The sequence below is a fragment of the Erpetoichthys calabaricus genome, chromosome 4, assembly GCF_900747795.2.
Source record: "Erpetoichthys calabaricus chromosome 4, fErpCal1.3, whole genome shotgun sequence".
Lineage (NCBI taxonomy): Eukaryota > Metazoa > Chordata > Cladistia > Polypteriformes > Polypteridae > Erpetoichthys > Erpetoichthys calabaricus.
In genome coordinates this window covers 180694578-180716418 of record NC_041397.2, presented here as the reverse complement: position 1 = coordinate 180716418, position 21841 = coordinate 180694578, and the positions used below count along the sequence as shown (strand labels likewise).

Genomic DNA, 21841 nt, shown 5'->3' with positions numbered 1-21841 from the left:
TAGCCATAGTATTCCAAATACCATAACTGCTTTAGCATTGTTACGCTCACTGCATCGTCTGCTTCTTTCAGCTGCTCCCGTTAAGGGTTGCCACAGCAGATCATCTTTTTCCATATTACTCTCACTGCACCACTCGGAGTATTTATATCACTGTATCTGAGTGGGGAATCACAGCAGCAGCTGATCGGAAAGAGAATTATCGGGATACAGCATCAAGCACACACTACCTCAGCCACGGCAAAACGCTTCAGAGCCTTTCCTGTACGGATCTCGCGTTTCAGAAACAGTTTCATCCCAAGAACTTTAAACGCACTCAATCAGTCCATCAAGTGCTCCTTGTAGAACTATTTGTACTTACAAGTACAATCACCTCACTGTAAACTTGGGATACAGTTATAATATTGCACAACCTGCGCCACTTTATAAAGCACGTATTTACATATGATGACGATATCATTTTTAAGATGAAATGCAGCAAAATATGTTGATTATATTATACAGATAAAACTTTAACTTCATTTAAATAATCTGTATTGTTAATAATCAAACATGTGCGGACATGGTGCCTCAGCGCTGACTAGTTCATGGATTATTCTATACCTCGTGCTTTATTCTTGCTGGGCTGGCACGACACTGGTAGGATAGATAGAATAATTAAACACGTACTACGAAGATATTTCGATGTTTCTTAAACGTTTTGAAGAATTGTCGTTCTAAGCTTACAGATGGCTTAACGTCTATTACAGAGGTGATTGGGTATTTGGAGAAAAAAAAGTAAGGACAGGAATTGGACATTAGTATGTTTGAAAGAGACAGTACTGCTGCGATAAATTATTTCATTGAAGGTTGCGCATGGCGCAGCAAGCATCTTGCGTGAGACATGAACAAGCACTGCGCCACCGTGTTCCCATGTTTAATAACATGCTTTCATTCCTATCATCATGAAAAAGATATCACGTATACATCTCAGTATTTTAATTATTCAGAGAGCTGTAATATCGCAAATGTAATGGATTCTGTGTCCTGTCGGAGAAAGAGAAAGCCCGTTTAAGAAGCAGGTAGTGATTCACACATAGAGCACATAGAAGATCAAATACAGAACAAATCATTTAATGTGCTACTTTAGTTACGATGGGATTTGAGAAACTAGTAAATTAAACGATTTTAAGATGAAGTTTATGATGTTCTACTTTAATGGCAAAATAAACTACGTGATTAAGGTGGATATTTTGAGATTAAAGTTGACATTTCGTGCTTTTTTCCCCACTATGTGCCCATTGTTTTTGTCTGTACCCTAATAAGCTTTCATAGGACACTCAGACGGTGGGCTACGACTCGCCTTTTCACGCCGACTTTGATATGTGACTTCTTTTTTATTTCGGGCACTGTGCGACTTTGTGAACTTGAGCTTTCGAGTTTCTCTGACACTCTGTCACTCGATCAACTTTCTTTTGTTGATTATATCACTGTTTAAACCAACAAATTGTACATTTTTCTTTGCCTCCAGTTGGTATTCGCTGAAATTCTTCTATTTTCCCCCGTGCTTTTCCCATTGTCTTTTCACAGAAGGCTGAGCTTAAGGGCTATTTATATTGATTTGCATATTCAAAGAGGTGTAATTCTGGGAGGAGTTGGGGCAGAACAGAAGGCGCGTGCACGTACGTTACTTTTCACGCTGATCAGGATGTATGTATTTCCCACTTTTGTACTTACGCCATGTTATAGTGCGAGTTCTACACACGGCATTATACATGAGGCCCCAGGTCTTCAGGCTTAAATGTAGATCAGTGCTACTGATTTCTTTAGCTGAGTAGTGGAGATCCGTACTGACCTTTGTGTATATAGTAGTTCATTTTACAGCCTGTCCTTCATGAATCATTTTGTAGCTGGATGAAGGAGGAGGAAGAGTTTTTTTTTTCTTCACTTTTTTAAAAATTTTTTTGCAAGACATTTGTTCATAAAATAGTTTGGACACATCTGGAATAAAACAATATCCTGTTTTTGAATAGTCTTTTTCAGTTTGAGTCTCACTTATTCCATCCCCCGATTGCTCGGACTCATCTACTGACATCCCAAGTTGGCAATTGTACAACAGCGTCCTTGCCCAGGGTGTCACCCGCTTGTTTGTGTGATTTTGCTTGGGTTTCAAAACTTCTTCATCTGGGAGTACTCCAAACTTCTACAAACTTGCATCAGCATCATAGTAGGGCAAAACTTTACATAACTTTCAGGATGTTGTTCACTGGGGATTTCATTTTATAACACCACCACCATCATCTGCATCTGTGAAGCTGGACCATGTCATTCATGTTTATTGTTTTGTGCTTAGTGTTTTGGTGGATTTCGTTTGCATCTGTAATATTAATCATTTTTATCATATACTATTATACATATTACACACAATTAAAAGGTAAATTTTACAAAAAGTTACCGTTACTAAACAACTGCTGAACTATGCACTGCGGCTCAGCAGCCAGCCTCACACACGTAATTTGCTTACGCAGTGATCATTCTGCCTTGTTTTGCTTGTGTTTTTGCATCTTATTTCGTGCAATTAATTTAGAATATACAGCAACCTTGGGCCCAAAACTTATCCATTGATTTTTATATCGGTGGGGGTCTTGCACATCTGATACCTGCGAAGTGCAAGGGATATCTGTATTTCTTGAACCCTTTTGTTATCACAGATATGTGTCTGGAACACAGAAGGCGCAGATCAATACTCAACAGCAATCTTGGCCTGAAAAAGGACGTGCTTGGAAAGTTCTTTAGCTTTACCTCTGGGCCCCATAATCTCCATTTTAAGCAGCAGTGCAGTCAAGATGTTTTGTTAAATTTATAGAAAGTGCTTAACTTTAGATGAAATGTGTATGTATAACATGCTTGTGAAGAAATAACTGACTTAAAAAATAACTAATTTATCCTTTAAGAAGATACTTGCCACAAGGTTAAATGTTAAGGAGTTAGGACAAGATAAACGAGATAACTCATAAAGCAGCAATTGGCCGACTATGGCAAAGTTAACATGAGGAGGTTGTGCCTGTGTGATACAAACTTGTTATTGCAGAGCTACAGAGAGGGCATCAATTCCTAGCGGTCAGCAAGGATTCACAGAAGGGCAAAGGGAGATGGTCTTGATCAGTACGCACTTCAAAAGGGAAGCCTGCATTCAGCAGGACGAAAGGATCAGAGCAGACCTGCAGCCATCTTTCACACACATGACATCTAAGCATGCATGTGTTATGAAAACCGGGTGCTCTTCTTGATACTGATGAGAAGTACAAGGTCTGTTTAAAGAGTATGTATTCATGAAGTATACGACTTGTCTAATTAAGATACACAGATAAGAATGTAAGACGTTTGACAAACTCGTGGAGATTATTCAGTCTGTCAGCCAAGTTGTCCCAATATCTCATCCAGATACCTCTTAAAGATTGTCAAGATTTCTACTTCAGCTACATGACCCACTAGTTTATTCCAGAGTGCTGCAATTCTGTGCATCAGACAAGCTTCCTGGTTTTGATTTTAAATACACTAGCCCTTAATTTCTACTGGTGTCCTTAAGTATGATTGCCACTTGGTCGGACTCACTTTATCAAAGCCTTGGAGATTTTAAAGACCTGAACTGGACCTCCATACAGCCTCTAATGAGGTCTAAATTTCCTGAGCCTGTCACAGTGGTGACCAAAACCGCACTGGAGTATTGACTCCAGATATGGTCTCACTAGCACATTAAATAGTCTCAGCATAACATCTCAGTTTATATCCAAAATTTTACACTCTAACCTAACATTTTGTCTATTTAATCCACAGACAGTAAGAATGTTGCATCAACATTGCTTCTTCTTGTTTGTATTTACTGTAATACTAATGTTCCTTGTGTTTAGCACTTGGAAGTTTTCTATATCAAACCTCATTTTCCAAGTGTTTGCCCAGTTCTGAAGATTTTGAGTTATTTTTGCTGCCTACTGTGTGGCTGATGTAATGGTGGATTATTTTAAAAATTTTGACTTTGGTATCGATACCAGTTTTTGGACCTCAGCACCGATACAGGGCAGTTCCATTGCAAATAATGGATAATTACAAAACCCTGTCTTATTCGAGCCTCCCAACGGTGTGCCTCTCTGGTGAGCTGCACCTCTGGATAGCAGAACTTGTGTGTCAAAGCAAAGTGGGGTGGTCCCTTGAAGTCATGAACATGTCAAAGGGTGAGCTGAAGTCTCAATTGTGTCAAAGCGTGTGATTTGTGAAGTTGCCTTCACTTCTAAGTGTGATTTCCCTGGCTACTCCACCGAGTGTCTGGGGTGCGTAGGGTCTTTGTGTGGAAAGCTGATGTTTATTTACTTCTAAAACTTGAAATGCTGATACCATACCATTATAAATGTAAGGTTTTTCAAGACTTTTCCAGTACCAGTATACCACACAATCCTCCTCTACTGTACTATATTCCTTCAGTTTTAGTGTCATCTGTAAAGTCATTGTTTCTTAACTATGCCAGAATCTGTCATTGATATAAATTAGGAAAAGTGACAGTCCCAGGACAGACACCTGAGGGACACCACTGATGACTTTAACGCATATACATTTACATTTGTTATCTGTGCTCTTTGTCTTCTGCCAAAGGCAGGGTCTTATTCTCCTAAGTAACATTCTCCATATTTGATTTATTGTATAGTCCGTAGTAGCAGGGTAAGATTTCAATGTTTAGCCAACAGCGAGCAGTAATGGCACCCTTGATTACCAAAGGGTATTTCCTACACTGCTTGAAATCCTACAATCCTGAGATATAAAATGGAATATCATCAGCCGTACACTGTACTAACGGGATTACTAACTACAGTGCCCCTCCACTGGTGGGGAAACCATGTGACACCCTGTAGCACTGTGGATGTAGAAAGACCAAACAGTTCAGTTACTGTGTGTAGTTGGGTTGGCACAGGACAGACCCAACTCGGTCTTCACTTGAATTTCCTAACCTGTATGTCTTTGAGGAAGGCAGTGGGAGTGTCCATGGCTGTGATGTTTCATGGGTAATCAGTAATTGCATAGCACTTTGTAGCGGAGCCACATAGTTAGTGTTGTAAATGTCAGTTCTGAGTGCGTCTCGTTTCATTGTCCCGTTTGCTGTTTGTATGTGTATCAGTTAATGCCGTCCACGAAAAGGGGGACGGATGATGGAAGGAGACCACAGCCACAAACCTGGAAAACACCTGTTCACAATTAATCAATTACTGCCGTCACAGGACTATTTAAGCCAGCAGGAGGAGAAGGAAGAGAGAGGAGAGAAAGGAGACCATTTTGTTTCAACCACATTTCAACTTACTTGCTGTTTTTTCACATCGCGCCTTTTCACCCGTTTGCTTTTCATTTTGCCGGACTGTCTTTCAACCTCCATCTGCTGAGACCCCGGGGCCGATTTGCCATCCACCATTCGCCGAGGAATCACGGTGAGGTTGCTTCAATTGCCGGGAAAGTCAAACAACGCATTTACTGCTAGTTCAGTCATCCGTATTCAGGACAGTTTGTATCACAATCATTCAGTTTATCAGTCATTTTTGTTATTCGTGTTGTGTGTTTATATGTTACAGGGGCAAGGGAGGGTTTCTTGTTGTATTTATATTTGGTGGTGTCTTCTTGTTGCTGGGGTGGAGGGATATTTATATGTTTTCTATTTTTTGCATGTCGTTTGATTTAATACATTTAATCCGTTTAATTTTACATCCTGCTTTTGTGTACTTATCTTTTCACCATCGATTGTGGGGAGAAGTTTAATTGGTTAGAAGTACGACTTGATAAGTTAGATTCTGTCTCAGTAAATCATCCAGGCCACAGGTCTTGGAGGTGTAGCTGCCGGCTGGGTAAAGGGGTCGGCCGTTACAACTTCACTTAAGACCCTCTCTAGTTGTGTATAACGTATCAGGCTGATCTCTTGTTGTTCATTTTTCCCCACAGCCCAGATGTGAGAAGAGAGACCGACAGTGGTCATCAACAAATCACCATGAAGACAAAGAAACAGTGGGATGACTTGAATGAAGAGATTGACGTAGACACCGTAGAGATTGATACTGAATAATCTTTGAAAACTTTTGTACATCACAAGTGGAATCGTTTTGCACCACAGTTTTGTCTAATCTGCACTTCTTAAATGTCAATAAAATACTGAAAAAGCAAGGCTACCATTTTGTTAAAAATCCCAAATGTCGTCATTACCAGTTGTGCACATAGAACTCATGTTCACCACTAGACTTTACTAGGCAAGATGTGTAACAGAAAATCATTCATGGCTAAGTCATTCAGGCAGTGTTTTTATCATGGATTTCAAAGTTCATCTCCAGAGAAGAGCAGTGGTTAGTGCTGCTGCCTCACCACTTTAGTGTCCTCAGGACAAACCTTACCACCTTGTAGTCTTCAGTAAATCACAGAACATAGGATTAGCATGGAATTCGGGTATAGTCAGTCAAGATTAGCAGAAATTGGGCAAATTCTGTTCCAAAACCTGCGTGTCTGGAACAGATTAAGCCAGATCTGCAAGACCAAAGGTGTGGATAATTCACTAATTCCGCTTTCTGAAATTGGCTCAGGCTTTATTTGTTCCAGAAAGGAACATCTGATGAAATCCAGCTCAGTTACTGGGGCAATCAATGCTCTGAAACCAACCAGCAAAAGAGCAACTTAACATGAAGGACAACCAGAGCCAGATGGGTGCAGGTCCCTCATTATTTCATTAACTATTAAGCAGGTAAAAGGTGTGGAATTTGCATTTGGAAGCTGTCACTGTGAACTCTCGATATAAGGTTCAAAGAGCTGTCCGTGTAAGTAAAACAGTCCAGCATTAAGCAGAGAAAACAAAACAGACCCATCACAGAGACAGCAGAAACACAAGGAGTGGTCAAATAAACCATTTAGAACATTCTTAAAAAGAAGGAACACACTGGTGAACTCTGCAACACCAGAAGGTCTAAACAATCATGGAAGACAACTGTGCTGGATGATCACAGAATTCTGTCCTTGGTGAAGAAGAACCCATTCTCAACATTTAGCCAAACCAAGAGCACTCTCCAGGAGGTAGACCTATCATTGCCAAAAAGCTACAATCAAGAGAAGACTTCATGAAAGTCAAGACAGAGGTTTTACCACAAAGTGCAAACTACTGGTAAATCTCAAACATAGGAAGGACAGATTAGACGGCCAGAAAACATTTCTAAAAGCCTGTCCTGTTCTGAAACAGTTTTCTTTGGATAAAGGAAACAAAGATCAAAATGTACCAGAATGATGGAAGGAGAAGAGTAGGAAGAAGTGAAGAACTGGTTCATGATCTGAAGGATATCACATCATCTGTGAAACATGGTGGAGGAATGACAGAATGGAAGACAGTGAGAAAGTGTTTATTGATGATATGACTGCTGGTAGAAGTAGCAGTACAGGGCTATACTGTCTGTTCAGATTCAGACAAATGTTGCAAAAGTGATTGTCCATCTGTACCATGAAGTGATGTTCTATGAGCCAAAACATACTGTGAAAGCAAACCAAATGCTTTTAAACGCGGCTGACCTCAACCCAACTGGACATGCATTTCACTTGCTGAAGACAAACCTGAAGGCAGAAAGTCCAATGAACAAGCTGCACCTGAAGACAGCTGTAGTAAAGGCCTGGAAAAGCACCAGTAGGATGGAAACCCAGCACTTGGAGAAGGGCATGGGTTCCAGACTTCAGGCAGTCAATGACTGTAAAGGATTTTCGACCAAATATTGAACACGATCATTCTATTTATGACTATGTTATTTTGACCAAATACTTCTGAGCCTTTGAAAACAGGGGGACCATGTATAAAATGTCTGTATTCCTAAATGGCTCATACAATAATTTTTGGTAAACCCCTTAAATTAAAGCTGAAAGTCTACACTTCAATTACATATTGACTGCTTTGTTTCAAATCCAGCGTGGTGGCGTAAAGAGAACCAAAATTATGAAAATTGTATCCATGTCCAAATACTTATGGACCGGACTGTAAACAAGAAATCTATTTACAGCCACAATGTGCAGGTAGGTACAGAGCGCAGCTTGCCATTCCCCCCAACAACCACATGCGTGCTCCAGCACTGTCGGTCTGTGACACATCTTTGGGCTTGCAATCACCACAACTGCCATCATATTTGGCAAAGTGGGTAGCGTAGCACCAGAAGTCTCATGGCTTAATAAAATACCTGCATATGATAGGAAATGACTTCACTACAAACCTTTATTTAAATATTAAATGACAGGCAGATGCATGTGGACTGAAATTAAACCCTAGGAGCATTAATCTACATCTACGCGCGCGCACACACACACACACAACTTGAACCAAACCCAAATGACATACAGTGAAAACACGGCCCAGCATCTGGAATTGAAATCCTAGACTGTGTGGAGATTACATCCAAGTCTACGTCTTCCTCTCACTTCCCTAATGTGTGTAGGTTAGGTTGATTAGCAACACTAAATCCAGAGATGACACCCACCTTGACCCTGGTGGTCCCATGATGGTCTGCTGCTCTACCTGTCCCCGTATTGGAGTGCGCAGATTTAGAAAATTAGAGAATGAATCCGTCTGCAAGAATTCCTGGAAGAAATAAAATGCATTGCATGTCTAGGTAAGAAGACGTAGAACACTGAATAAATAATCTTCTTTACTATCATGTCAACTGAAAAAGTGAGTACACCCCATTAAATTGGTTTCTTTTAAAACATTTGTCGACACATCAAAATTTGATCTTCATTTAAACTGTGTTTTTAGATATATGTGATGTAATCGGGGGAAAAAACAATACAAGTATAACTTTATAATAAATTATTACACATTTTTTTTTACAATATTTAGCATAAACTGAACAGATAGCCCATTTCCATCTGTGAAAAAAGTAAATGCATCATTGGCTCTAAAAGCTGCTGTCGCCTCCCCTCATAGCAGAAACAACCTCCTGTTTTGCCGTTGTAAAGTGACCTTTACTAGCAGGTTTGTCTTTTTGAAGCGGAGTACTCTTATATTTTGGGCTTAAATCCAGCTGCCAATTATGGAATCCTTCATAGAAGATTTAAATATACAATAAAGAGCTGGCTGGACTCTTAAGAGGAGAGTTCAGCCACCAGTAACTTGGATGTCTCTGTTGATGACGTATGCTTCATGACACAGAAACAGTCCCATTGTCTTTTCTACACTTATTTTGGATACTCAACATAATCACAAGTGTGCCTCACAATCCCTTTAATTTTTATTTTATTTGCATAAACTAAACATACAATATATTGAATTTTCCCTCCCACAGGCTAAATACTAAATATAGTGCTCTCTATTAAGTGTAACTAATAAGTTTTTTTTGAAGAAAAAAGGAATTGATAAGCATAGCCAAATACAGTTTATTTTAAAATATGTTTAACTATGTCAAAATCCTTTATTAACATATAATAATAAAGTACTGCATATAGAAAAAAAATCTAAAATAAATGAAAACAATACACCAATAGCATAGGAATACGACACAAGTGCAAAATTACATATTTACATCACATCATTTTTCAAGTCTTCAACAATGAAGAAGGAATTTAGACATTTTTTAAAATCATACCAAAGCTCACTGATAATTTTGTTTTCTTGGGCAATAAACACTTGTAATCTGTTTCAAGGCACATCAAGTGGGATCAAAAATCATCAATCGGAGTAAGTAAGCACCAGCATCCATTTAACATTTGAGACAATCCTGGTTTAAACTTTACTTGAAAGAAGGCATTGTGAACATTTGATTTAATATAGGAGGAATGTTTACTTGGATTTTTAGAGCATAAAAACATTACATTTAGTGCACATTTCAAGTGTATTTTATAATCTAAGTGTTTTAAAATTCAGTGCACAATACAAGACATTTACAGCTAAAACATCTTACTAGTGTAATCTGAAAAAGCTAATCTGTGTACAAACACTTATAGGTTCTCTCTCACACGCACACACAAACAACAATAAATAAATTAAAACACAAACAGGCACGATTGGTTATAAAGGAAAAACATCTATTGATACATTAACTCATTCAGTAAAAAAAAATATACAGGAAATTTTGTGATGACCAGCACTATATAACAAGATCAAAAAGGAATCTGAAAAATATTGAATTTTAATTTATGTGCATCAGTAACAGCCATCTTCATATAAATGGCTACAGCTTTTTAAAAATGGTTCTGGTGTTTTCAAAACGCATGGGGAATGTCACCTCAATGAGATAACATTAACAATATATTATGGCTTTATCTAGAATCAGTGCTCAGTTTAATATTTTTACTGCAGGCCAGCTGCAAAAGTATTTCAACATTTTAATAATTACTCAAAGTCATCTTCATATTCATATTCGTCTACATCAACAGTTGAGGGAGGGTTTGGTATTTCAAAGAAGGTTTTCTTGTTGGCTCTCAAACTGAACTCTTGATAGATCTGTTGGTTAACTGAGTCGAAGTCGTTGTCATACCTAAAATACCAAAAAAAAAAACAAACATATCATTGTAGCACAGCATTCCAGTCGGTCTAATATAAGCATTCTACACACACACACACACACACACACACACACACACACACACACAGGCAAGTTCAGGGCGGAAAGACAACAGGACATTTAAAGTAAGGTGGCACCAAAGACAAGATCTGAAATCTCTCTTAAAAGCTGGACCACAATTAACAACATTTTATTATACAATTCTTTGGACAAATGTAAAAATTGAAACCAATTCAGTCGACAATGCTTTCTTTACAGTAGAGAGAGAAATAAATCCATTTAACTTAACCATGTTTTGCTTGGTTTATCACTCTACATTTGCTTAATCACACACACATATGTCCACCTTCTGTAATCCTTGTTTTATGAGTAAATGACATTATTTTGCTCATTAAAGCAAGTATTTCGGTGTTCTCTGTTAAAAGAATAGTTCATTTTCTGCACATCTCACAAAATAGAGAAAGTGAAGGAGGTTTACAGGAAGGCTAATAAACCTGCAGTACTAGCCAGGCATTAAGCGGACATTTACCCATCAGTTAACTGCTCATTTGCCACTTCTTCAGCTACTAGATTGTCATACTCCTCTGCAGCATACCGTTCCCAGTCAGTTATCTCTGGTCCATCAAGTTCATTTTCCTAAGTGAAGAACAATTACAGAAAAATGTTTAGCATTTTTAATTTAAACTGGAGGAATAAATAATCACTTTGTTTCCCGGTATTTATTTTTGTATTTTTAAAATTACCCTTGAAACAGAAACTTGGTCTTTTTGTTCATGATCCAGATACTTCTCAATATTGAAAAAGGTGTCAAAAAATATGTAGGCTAACTTGCATTTCTTCAGATCATGAAGTGTAATTCTACCTGTGAACACACAGAATCATGAGAAGAGATGAATGACTCCTTCTTTAACATGTTTAAACATCTGTGTCTAGCATCTTTAACAACAAGCCCAAAGCTGCACACCTCCTTGTCTTATACTGAAAGTAGAGCTGTTGTACAAATTATAGAGCAATTTCTGATGAATTAATACAAATATACAGCACATGCAAATACACATTTTTTTCCTGTTACAGTGGAACCTCGGGTCACGACCGTAATTCGTTCCAAAACTCTGGTCGCAACCCGAAGTCATATCCCACATAATACAATTAATCCGTTCCAGACCGTACGAGCTGTATGTAAATATATATATATGCTCGCTCGCACTCTCTCTTTGTGTGCACTATATGACTGAAAGTACTTCATGAAACAGTTTGACTCGCACTGGAGTAATAAGTAAAGCCATAATTACACAAAAGGAAAAGACCTAGAAAAAATTACCCCTCATACTGTATGTGATTATGCAAGTATTGTACATGGATACATCCATTTTTTCATTATGGTATTGAACTAACAGATCATGGCAGATTATAAAAATATATACTGCATATTTTTTTAACCAATAATTACCTTCATGTTCTGGTTTTACAAGATCTAGTATTTGGCACAGGCAGTCCTCAAATGGAAGGAACACTATTGCCATGTTTTCTAGCTTTTGGCACTGCTCTTCATAAAAATATTCCAGCTCATACATAGACAACACTCCATCACCATCAAGATCCATACATCGAAACCAGTATTCTATGCTACAGAAAAAAGGCACAAAATCCTATGGTTATGACACTATTTTCATCATCAGATTTAACTTTAATGCTCTCCAACTAAAACATCCTAGATGTGTTGCTCTCATTATACATATAATACAGTGCCCCCCATAACATTTGGAACAAGGACACATTTTTCCTTCATTTACCCTTCTGCTCCACAGTTTAAACTTACAAATCAAACAATTCGGACATTGTGACTAAAGTGCACATTGCAGAGTTCCATTTAAGGGTATTTGGAAACATTTTGGTCACAACAAATGAAAACACTTTTTCTACGTGGTCCCCCAGTTTCAGGCCACCACAGGTGTTTGAGATTACTCAGGTGTGTTTCATTGCTTCATTAGTGCAGCCATAAGATGCCTAGGTTTGCTTCTACCCTTTGGAGTCTGTAGTTGCCATTGCTCAACATGAGGACAAGAGCTGTGCCAATGAAAGACAAAGAAGCCATTATGAGGCTGAAAACAAAAACAAAACTATTAGAGGCATCAGTGAAACCTTAGGATTCCCTAACTCAACTGTCTGGAATATCATGAAGAAGAAACAGCGCACTGGTGAGCTCAGTCACTGCAAAGGGACTGGTAGGCCAAAGAAGACTACCACTTAAAAAACCCTCACTCTGGTAAAGAAAAAGTCCCAAACGCCTGTCCAACAGATCAGAAACAGTCTTCAGGAAGCAGATGTGTGTGCATCAGGGACTACTAACCACAGATGATTTCATGAACAGACGTACAAAGGCCATACTAGTTCACTGCAAAAACAGGATGGAGAGATTACAGTTTGCAAAAAGGACCTTAAAACAGCCTTCAGAATTCTGGAAAAGGTTCTGTGGACAGACGAGACAAAGACTAACCTGTATCAGAGTGATGGCAAGAGCAAACTGTGAAGACAAAAAGGAACTGCCGGAGATCGAAAGCAAACAGCTCATCTGTTAAACAAGTTAGTGGGGATGCTATGGCTTGGGTATGTATGGCTGCCACATGTACTGGCACACTTTGGCCGGGGATATACTTCACGCAACGCGACACATGCTACAGCGGACGCTCCTGCTATACAAGCATTGAACTGTTTATACTTGCGTGCATACTTTACGTAAATCTGGAGGAATCCACCAGGAGGCAGTATGAGATATTATCACGGTGAGAGCAGGTTCAGCTTCGCTGTGTTGTGAATTGCCTGGAACACCCATTAAATTCCGATGACACATTACCATAATATATCTGGAAAGGATGTTTAATGATTAAATCTATCAGTCCAGGGATTTGTCCATTTCAGCTAGCATTGGGCACGAGGCAGAAACAATCCCTGGACGAGGCATCAGCTCATCGCAAGGTGAATACAAGCACTCACATACACTGGCGTCATTTTAGTGTCACCAAATCTGCCTATCTTTGAAAGGAAACCCGGCAGGAAAACATGTAAACTCCAGGCAGGAAATATCAGTGACGTGACTTCCTGCAAGACAGCAGCGCTACCGCTCCGCTGCCGTGTCACCCCCATGTGTGTAATTATTAACAGTATTCATATTTTAAATTAAATTACAGATTTATCTGTAAAATGTAACATACATACTTTAATGCATTTCATCATGAAAGTGATATCAAGTATAAATCTAAGGATTCCAAATGTGCAGAGAGTTGGAATATCATACTGTACATTTAATGTGTGAAGTGTGGCTATCTATTGCTGGCGATCCGCTGCTGTCAGGACCGGAGGAAGCCCTAGAAAAAAAGATGGCACAGAAGATGGTATGTGAGACTTTTAAAATGTATCGTGTCATTATGATCAGGAATATGCGATGCTTGAATATAAAAGTACCATGAATACATCTGTATGTTGGCATTTTGATTCACCACATCGAACCAATACATCAAACATTGAAGCTCGCACACCAATCTAGTAGGATCTGCAAAGCGACTTTCTGTCACATGTAGATAGTAAACAGAGACTGTGACGTCACATTCCAACTTTTAGCACACTGCGCCCCCCCTGACTTTTTGCTGGTACTGCAACTCGTGCACGCATCATGTTAATTTCTGAGGACCTGCTCAGAGGACGCATCAAATGAACGCTGGGAACGCGTGGCAGCCATGATGCGGACGTGTACATGTTCTGAGAGTGAAGTATAAACAAGCCCTTACTGTATCTTCATTGATGATGGAACTGCTGATGGTAGTTGCAAAATGAATTCTGACGTGTACAGAAACATATCTGCCTAAGTTTTAGTAAATGCCTCTAAACTCATTGGATGGTACTTCATCCTAAAACGAGATAATGATCCCAAATATATTCTTGAATGGTCTACCCAGTCACCTAATTTAAATCCAACAGAGCACGCTTTCCATATACTGAAGAAAAAACGCAAGTGGACAAGCCCCCAAAACAAGCTGGAGCATGAAGATGTCTGCATTAGAGTCTTGGTAGAACACCACCAGAGAGGATCCTCAGCACCTGATGATGTCTATGAATTGCAGACTTATGCAAAGTATGCGGCAAAGTACAACATATGACTGCTTTAATATACGTACCATTGCTACAGCATGTCAAAAATATTATGGTGCCCTGAAATGTGGGGGACCGTGTAAAAAAAAAAAAAAGTCATTTCTGCATGTTGTGACCAAAATGTATGCAAATATCCTTAAATTAAAATCACATCTGAATTGAATGATTTGAATTTTAAGTTGTGGAGCAGCAGGGTAAATCAAGAAGAAATGTGCGTTTGTCCCAAACATTATGGAGAATACTATACAGATCGTATCAGATCTAATTAAATCACACTAATTGACAGAAAGAACTTTATTTGCCCCAAAGTGGACATATAACATTTTAAAGAAGCTCAAGAAATATTATAAAAGAAAACAGAAAAGAAACAGAGTTTCTGTAAAAGCCAGCGGACTGTGCAGTGCCTACAAGGATAAGGGCTATATAAAAATAAGTAATTTCCTATCTGTACACATATGCTGATAAGGTTCATTCCAGATATATTCAAATCATGACTAGATAGATCATAAACAAGGACTGGATTGTACATTTGGATAAATTACAACATATCCGGAGAGAAATTTATTTCTTAGCAGCCTACAGAATATGCTCTTTAACAGAAATCAGCTATTGTTTATGACCTGTATGAGTGAAAATTAATCAGGATGGCTTCTTACTGACAATAAAAAGGCAGTACTACAGGAGAAATGTGTACTTAACTTTGAGTTGGTACACAAGTGAGACCTAGCATGGATGGTGAGTTGAACTCTTTCTTAGAGTAAGATGCAACCAAAAAATGAATGGTCAGATAGTATATTCATAATATAACTGGGCTACTTATATTTTGCATCATGCCATACCTCATCATAGAAAATGCTAAATTGTGTAAGCTTATACAAACTTTCATCTGTATGAATGTCTCAAGCACCAAAAACTTGCAAGTAGCAACAAAAAAATCCAAAAACTTAAACACTAAGAGAGGTCCTAAATTACTAAAAAATTCTCATTATCAGACACGATTTAAATCATATTCTTTAAACTTTAAGGAAGGCCCTTGCGCCCTGAAAGATATGTATTGTGTATAAATCTATATTTTAAACAACACTCCAGGTCTTTCAATATCCATACCACTGTATTTATGAACATTGACATAAAAAGGCCCTGCTTTATCAAGCTTACAATGTTTTCATTGCAGTAAAATGACTTGGCTAAAGCAGATTCAAACACTATGACATATTATGATTAATTTGTTATCAGTAGTCTTTATTTATACATGAATATCACATGTACGGAAAGCTTTTTGCATTTAATGTGAATTAGCTACATCTGTAGAAAACATTCTCAATTTCATTATTATAAAAAAAAAATTTTACGATTAAAAAGGTTATTTGCCAGATATTACCTTGTACTTGATTTTTTATCCTCTTCAGATATTAGAAACCAAACAAAGTCTGCGTAGCTCATTCTCCTTTCTTTCAGCATCTTTTTGTCCCTACAGTATGATAAATATACCAGAAAATAATGTACCATATTATAGCAGAACATAAAAATACACTCATTCACATATATCTGATGTACTTTAACCACTTTTTCATCTATACCAGTCAAAATTAAGTTAAACATGTTGATCAAAAATGAAGTTTAAACTATACAAACAAAATGTTTTTATAACAATCTTTCCATCCATCCATCCATCCATTTTCTTAACCACTTACGCAGCTGGAGCCTATCCCGGCAATCTCTGGGCACAAGGTGGGAACAAATCTTGGACAGGGTGAACCCATGCACACAAATGGGCCAATTTAGTATCATCAGCAGTTCACTTAACCAGCATGTGTTTGGATTGTGGCAGGAAACCCACATTAACAAAGGTAGAACATGCAAATGCCATGCAAGAAGCCCACAGGACACGAACCCCAGTCTCCCAGTGCGCCATTGTGCACCCTATTTTTTTTTTTTAATGATAATTTTGATTATAAAAGTATATACTTTACAAAAACTCATAATGCAATAAAGATAAAAATGTTAACAATTGGGCAGCACGGTGGGGCAGTGGTAGCGCTGCTGCCTAGCAGCTAGGAGACCCAGGTTCGCTTCCCGGGTCCTCCCTGTGTGGAGTTTGCATGTTCTCCCCGTGTCTGCGTGGGTTTCCTCCGGGCACTCCGGTTTCCTCCCACAGTCCAAAGACATGCAGGTTAGGTGGATTGGCGATTCTAAATTGGCCCTAGTGTGTGCTTGGTGTGTGGGTGTGTTTGTGTGTCCTGCGGTGGGTTGGCACCCTGCCCAGGATTGGTTCCTGCCTTGTGCCCTGTGTTGGCTGGGATTGGCTCCAGCAGACCACCGTGACCCTGTGTTCGGATTCAGCGAGTTGGAAAATGGATGGATGGATGGATGGATGTTAACAATTATGCACTCATGAGATACCAACTGCTGTCAATGAATTATTAACAAAGGGATTTGGGGAAAATGAAGGCCAACTACTGTACATTTAGTGTATTATTTAATATTACAACTCCTTTTTAAAGGGCTCAGCTCGTAAAATTTCAAAATCCCTGGTAGCCCTTCGGGCAGGCACTCCCCAGAATTTGGTAGCCCAAAAAGAATTTAAGTAGCCAAATAAAAAAAAGACGATTTCTTAATGTAGAAAGTTAAATATAGTCGAAAAATCTATCAAAAACATTTATTTTTCAAACACAAATGGCAACAATCATACATAAATTAATCAACAATTAAGTAACAATCATCTACATCAATCAACATAAATATGCATTCGGTTCTAACTGAATTGAAACCTGTAGGAACATCATGATGAATTTAAACATGAATTAGTCGGTGTCAGATTCTGAACCTGAGATTTCAACTGAAATCACAGATGAGAGAGTGCCACTCAACGTTGAGGGCACAGCTCATCAGCTTTCTCCCTCAGCTTCTGTGCATTAGTCACAACTTCTCTGCTCTTTGATCTCGCTGGGGTGTTATGTTCCAGGTGTCTTGAACCTTTTCCAGAATACATCCAGGAACTAATTGCCTCATCAGTGCAAAAAGTTTCAAATGATTCCCCATTTATGGAGAGATGCATGAGGTCATTCAGTGTTTAGAACTATAGAGCAGTATAGTATAAAGTTTCCGCTCGGTTCTTGCAAGAAAATCCTCTCTCACAGCTGTAGATGGACGAAGTGTCCACATTCATTTTACCAGTAACAGTATACAAGAGAGGTGTTCTAGATGATCTCTGTACAAACAATCTAGCTTGGTAACCCAGTGGTCTGAAAGCCACATTTTTAGATCTGTCTGTACTTGTGGAATTTTCTCCTTCTCTTCCTCATTTAGCAAAGTTGCAAAACGTGTCACATTCATCTTCATCCCTATAATTTGCCAGCTCTTCTCTGGGGTGGGGAAGAGTGGAAAGGTCAAAAACTTTGAAATAAGAGAGGCTTTTCAGACATAATTACATGAATCTGGTGCCCATGTACTGTATTTACATGTAACATGTCAATAATCTTCTGAAACTCTACACCAAGAGTGTCTTTGTCTGTGCTCTCACGTCTTCTAGCAGGTTGTTGGTTCTTAATGAGCCAAGTTCCACAGTAGCAAAGGCTACCATCATCTTTCACTATGAACTTTGTTTATAAGGCTTTGTTATTCTCCTGTTTTTGTTCTCAGGCTGAGTATGCGTAATGTGGTGTTTTCCACTAACTGATTTGTTTGCATTATGTTTAAGTTGTCATACTGAAAATCAGTACTACACTTGGATAAGATGGTACTGTAGTCCAACATGAAATGTAGGAAGCAAACAAATTTCTTGGTTTTCATCTTCGACACCACCCCCTTTGCTTTGACATCATCTTCTGATTTAACATCACCTCCTCCTGCAATATTCTCCATAAACACAATGGTGGGAGTGTAAAATTTTTTCCCACCCACAGACATCTCGGTCTGCTTGACCACCACCTTGTGAAATGAGCCACTTTCTCATTAAGCAGTTCACTTAGCTTCTTTTGGGAATAGTAGTACATCTTAAAGATGGATTTCAATATATCCTCAAACCTGACCAGGTACTCACAGCCTCTCACATTACCCAGTACTTCTACTTCTAATTTTTGTGCCATACAGTGGATTGTTATGATGTTGGGTATCCACTATTTTAGTCTCCCACCTACTCATGTTTTCTCACTAATCATCACTGAAGCTCCATCAAAATTTGCACATACTACTATCTCCTTCCATGTCTCTTCACTGATACTCATGGTGTCCAATGCCTCATCAATAGCTTCTAAAATACCTGCAGCAATTGTGCTCTTCACTGGCTGACATTTGATAATGGTGACATATCTACTTACATGATCGTTCACATGTGCCTGTTCTATGTTGCCAGTGTCTATGCTGCCATTTGCAAGAATTCAATTCATAAGAATTTGCTTTCTTGTATTTCCTTTTCAATCTGATCTCTTGACATTTGTGCTATTGCTCCAATAAATTCTCTGCATTTATGATTATTGTGATGAGTTAAACCTCGATATATGTCATTTGCAGCTATAAGTTTATAAAGGCTGTTATATATTCCTAAATGGTAGCTCATCTTTGGTAACGCAGTATGCTGTTCTGAAGAGTTGTGTCAAGTCCTCACGTTGTGCTTTGTTCATTTCTATTAAGTTCTTTGCTATTGGCGTTTGTTCAGAGAAAGAAGCTACAGAATGGGCACTTCTTATGATGCACAGATTTGTCATGCTCTCTGATAGGGCCTTTCCTAAAATTATTGCTTCCAGGAACAACAGTGCTCATTGAGTCGGAAATTGACAACACATTTTGAAGAACATTATTTCACTCAGCTTATCATGTTTCGGCCACAGAAACTCTTTTGTCCAAGGAAACCAAAAAGTTATGCTTTCCTTTTGCAGCATTGTCAGATATTTCCGAATCCTACCGCTTTGTGGCATTCTGCTATTCTTCCTCTGTACCCTGTTCTTCCTTCTGTCTCTTTTGGCTGAATTAAGCTGAAATACTGGCGTAAATCTATGCCACCGCCTCCTCCTCCTCAAATTTTCACACACACACACACACAAACACATTTCAGTGATTTTGCAGGCTATAATTTAATTAGCTTCATGGCCCATGCAAACTCTATGGAGCCCCTAAAGGGACATGGGCAAACAAAAAAATGCTTTTAAACATTCGTGTGAACACCAAAAAGTTTTGTGTATGCATGAAAAACTGTAAAGGACTTTTTTGTTTCCCCATGTCCCTTTAGGGGCTCCATATCAATTAGCAATAGTAAATAAATGAAGCGAGAACTATATTCCTTTACTTGTTTTTGCCAAACATCATATTGTAATGATCTGGCTGGAGATTCATAGGGTCTTGTGGGTGGAGAGCTACTAAGCACTGTGCTTTCAGAAGGAGGAGTGCAGTATACAAATGAAATGTCTCAGCAAGAGAGGGAGGTCCCGGGAAAAATGGAGGAAGGAGAACAAGAGACAGGATGGAGTGTGGAAGGTGCTGGAACTGAAGTGCCCTGTCTCAGCATTGGTGAGAGAGTGAGGGAGCACAGACTGTTCAGGAGTGGCACGTTCAAGAGCTGGAAACTGATGAGTCTATATTAATTGCATTCCATCTAAACTCCCACTGTTCTGGCCTTGGGAGACATTTCAACTTTTTAATCGTAATTGAACTTGTTTATGTCCTTCACATGTTCATCTTCCACTTCAGTGTTACAGCACGGAAGCATGCCGCTCTTTTGATCTCATTCCCCTCTACTTGCTCTTTCACTCGGCACTGTTCCCACACACCGTTATTTGTTGATTTTAGCTCCTCATTTCATACCACCATCCCCTCCAATCTGGTAAATAAACTCAGATATGCTCCCATCCAAATAAATGGGGCTGAAGTGAAGTGCGTTTCCAGCTTCAAATTCCTGGGCGTCCACATGATCAAGGACCTTTCTTGGACAATAAACACTTCCAGTCTGGTTAAAAAAGCACAACAACAACTTTACTTTCTGAGGACGCTAAAGAAAGTGTGCCTGTCTCCTCAGATTCTGTTCAACTTTTACCGCTGCTCTGTTGAGAGCATATCAAGGAGGCGCTACAGGAGTCTTCAGTCACGGACTAGCAGACTCAGGAACAGTTTCTTTCGTAACACCACCACGATTCTGATTCTAAACTCTCAACACTTACCACTCAATAGCTGACCTTTCTAAATATCATTAACTACTGACTGTACTCTATGTATATTTTAACCTGTTTGCATACATCTATTCTGGATATAAAATATTTCAAATATCTATATTTATTCATACCATGTACCTTTCTGGTTAGATGCTGAACTGCTAAACTTTCACTGTACCTGTACAATGACAATAAAGTTTAATCTAATCACAATGAGTTACAGTGACAGAACAAAAGGATATAATGAATCATATTTGTTGCTTACCTAGTGACAGCACCAGAGAATATTCGTTCAATTATTTTATTGGACAGTGCTTGAAAAGAAAAGAGAAAGGATTAAAATTATATCAAATTGAGTGCATAAATGAAGGCTTGATCATAAACTTATTAATACCTTTAACTAAGAAAGAATCATTCTTTTTTATTAACGGGTTAAAGTAATAGCTTACATTAATAGTTACTGTTTTAGTTAATTTTAAAATATCATTAAAACATACAAACTGCTATTCGGAAGACAACTAGAGTTAAGTATTAAGTCCTGCATCTAACAATCATATTCAAATTCTCCTTCACACCTTAAGACAGACCTCAAGAGTGGAAATAGTGAAAGTTGTGGTTAAAGACCAGCATTTGAGCATGTTCACCATTTGCTATATAAACTTTAGTTGACAATGGCATTAGTAATGGAATACCACATGCGAGAAAATTTGAAACTGTCAGTGTTGTGTACCTTCCATGAATAAGGAACATCAATTATCATTAGGCTGTATAAAGTGTGACTGATAGCAGAACTTCCTTCATTTATGTATTATCTGCAACTACAGTAATCCCTCGCTATATCGCGCTTCGCCCTTCGCGGCTTCACTCCATCGCGGATTTTATATGTAAGCATATTTAAATATATATCGCGGATTTTTCGCTGCTTCGCGGGTTTTTGAGGACAATGGGTCTTTTAATTTCTGGTACATGCTTCCTCAGTTGGTTTGCCCAGTTGATTTCATACAAGGGACGCTATTAGCAGATGGCTGA

At 38.6% G+C, this 21841-nt stretch overlaps 2 protein-coding genes across 3 annotated transcripts in view; one reads left to right on the top strand and one right to left on the bottom strand.

The window, feature by feature from the left end:
* si:ch211-269e2.1 (cohesin subunit SA-2) overlaps window positions 1–6171 on the top strand; it is a 176400-nt gene extending 170229 nt beyond the window's left edge. The window contains 1 exon segment of the mRNA XM_051927091.1: window positions 5953–6171. Coding sequence (XP_051783051.1) covers window positions 5953–6073 — 121 coding nt within the window. The 3' untranslated portion in view covers window positions 6074–6171.
* A 3205-nt stretch (window positions 6172–9376) lies between these two features.
* ppp2r3b (protein phosphatase 2, regulatory subunit B'', beta) overlaps window positions 9377–21841 on the bottom strand; it is a 149170-nt gene continuing 136705 nt past the window's right edge. For both annotated transcript variants that reach the window (XM_028799997.2, XM_028799998.2), the window contains 6 exons: window positions 21078–21126; window positions 16051–16140; window positions 11974–12149; window positions 11267–11385; window positions 11053–11159; window positions 9377–10496 (listed from right to left, as the gene is read on the bottom strand). In XM_028799997.2, coding sequence (XP_028655830.1) covers window positions 10352–10496; window positions 11053–11159; window positions 11267–11385; window positions 11974–12149; window positions 16051–16140; window positions 21078–21126 — 686 coding nt within the window. In that variant the 3' untranslated portion in view covers window positions 9377–10351. The remainder of the gene's footprint in view (window positions 10497–11052; window positions 11160–11266; window positions 11386–11973; window positions 12150–16050; window positions 16141–21077; window positions 21127–21841) is intronic.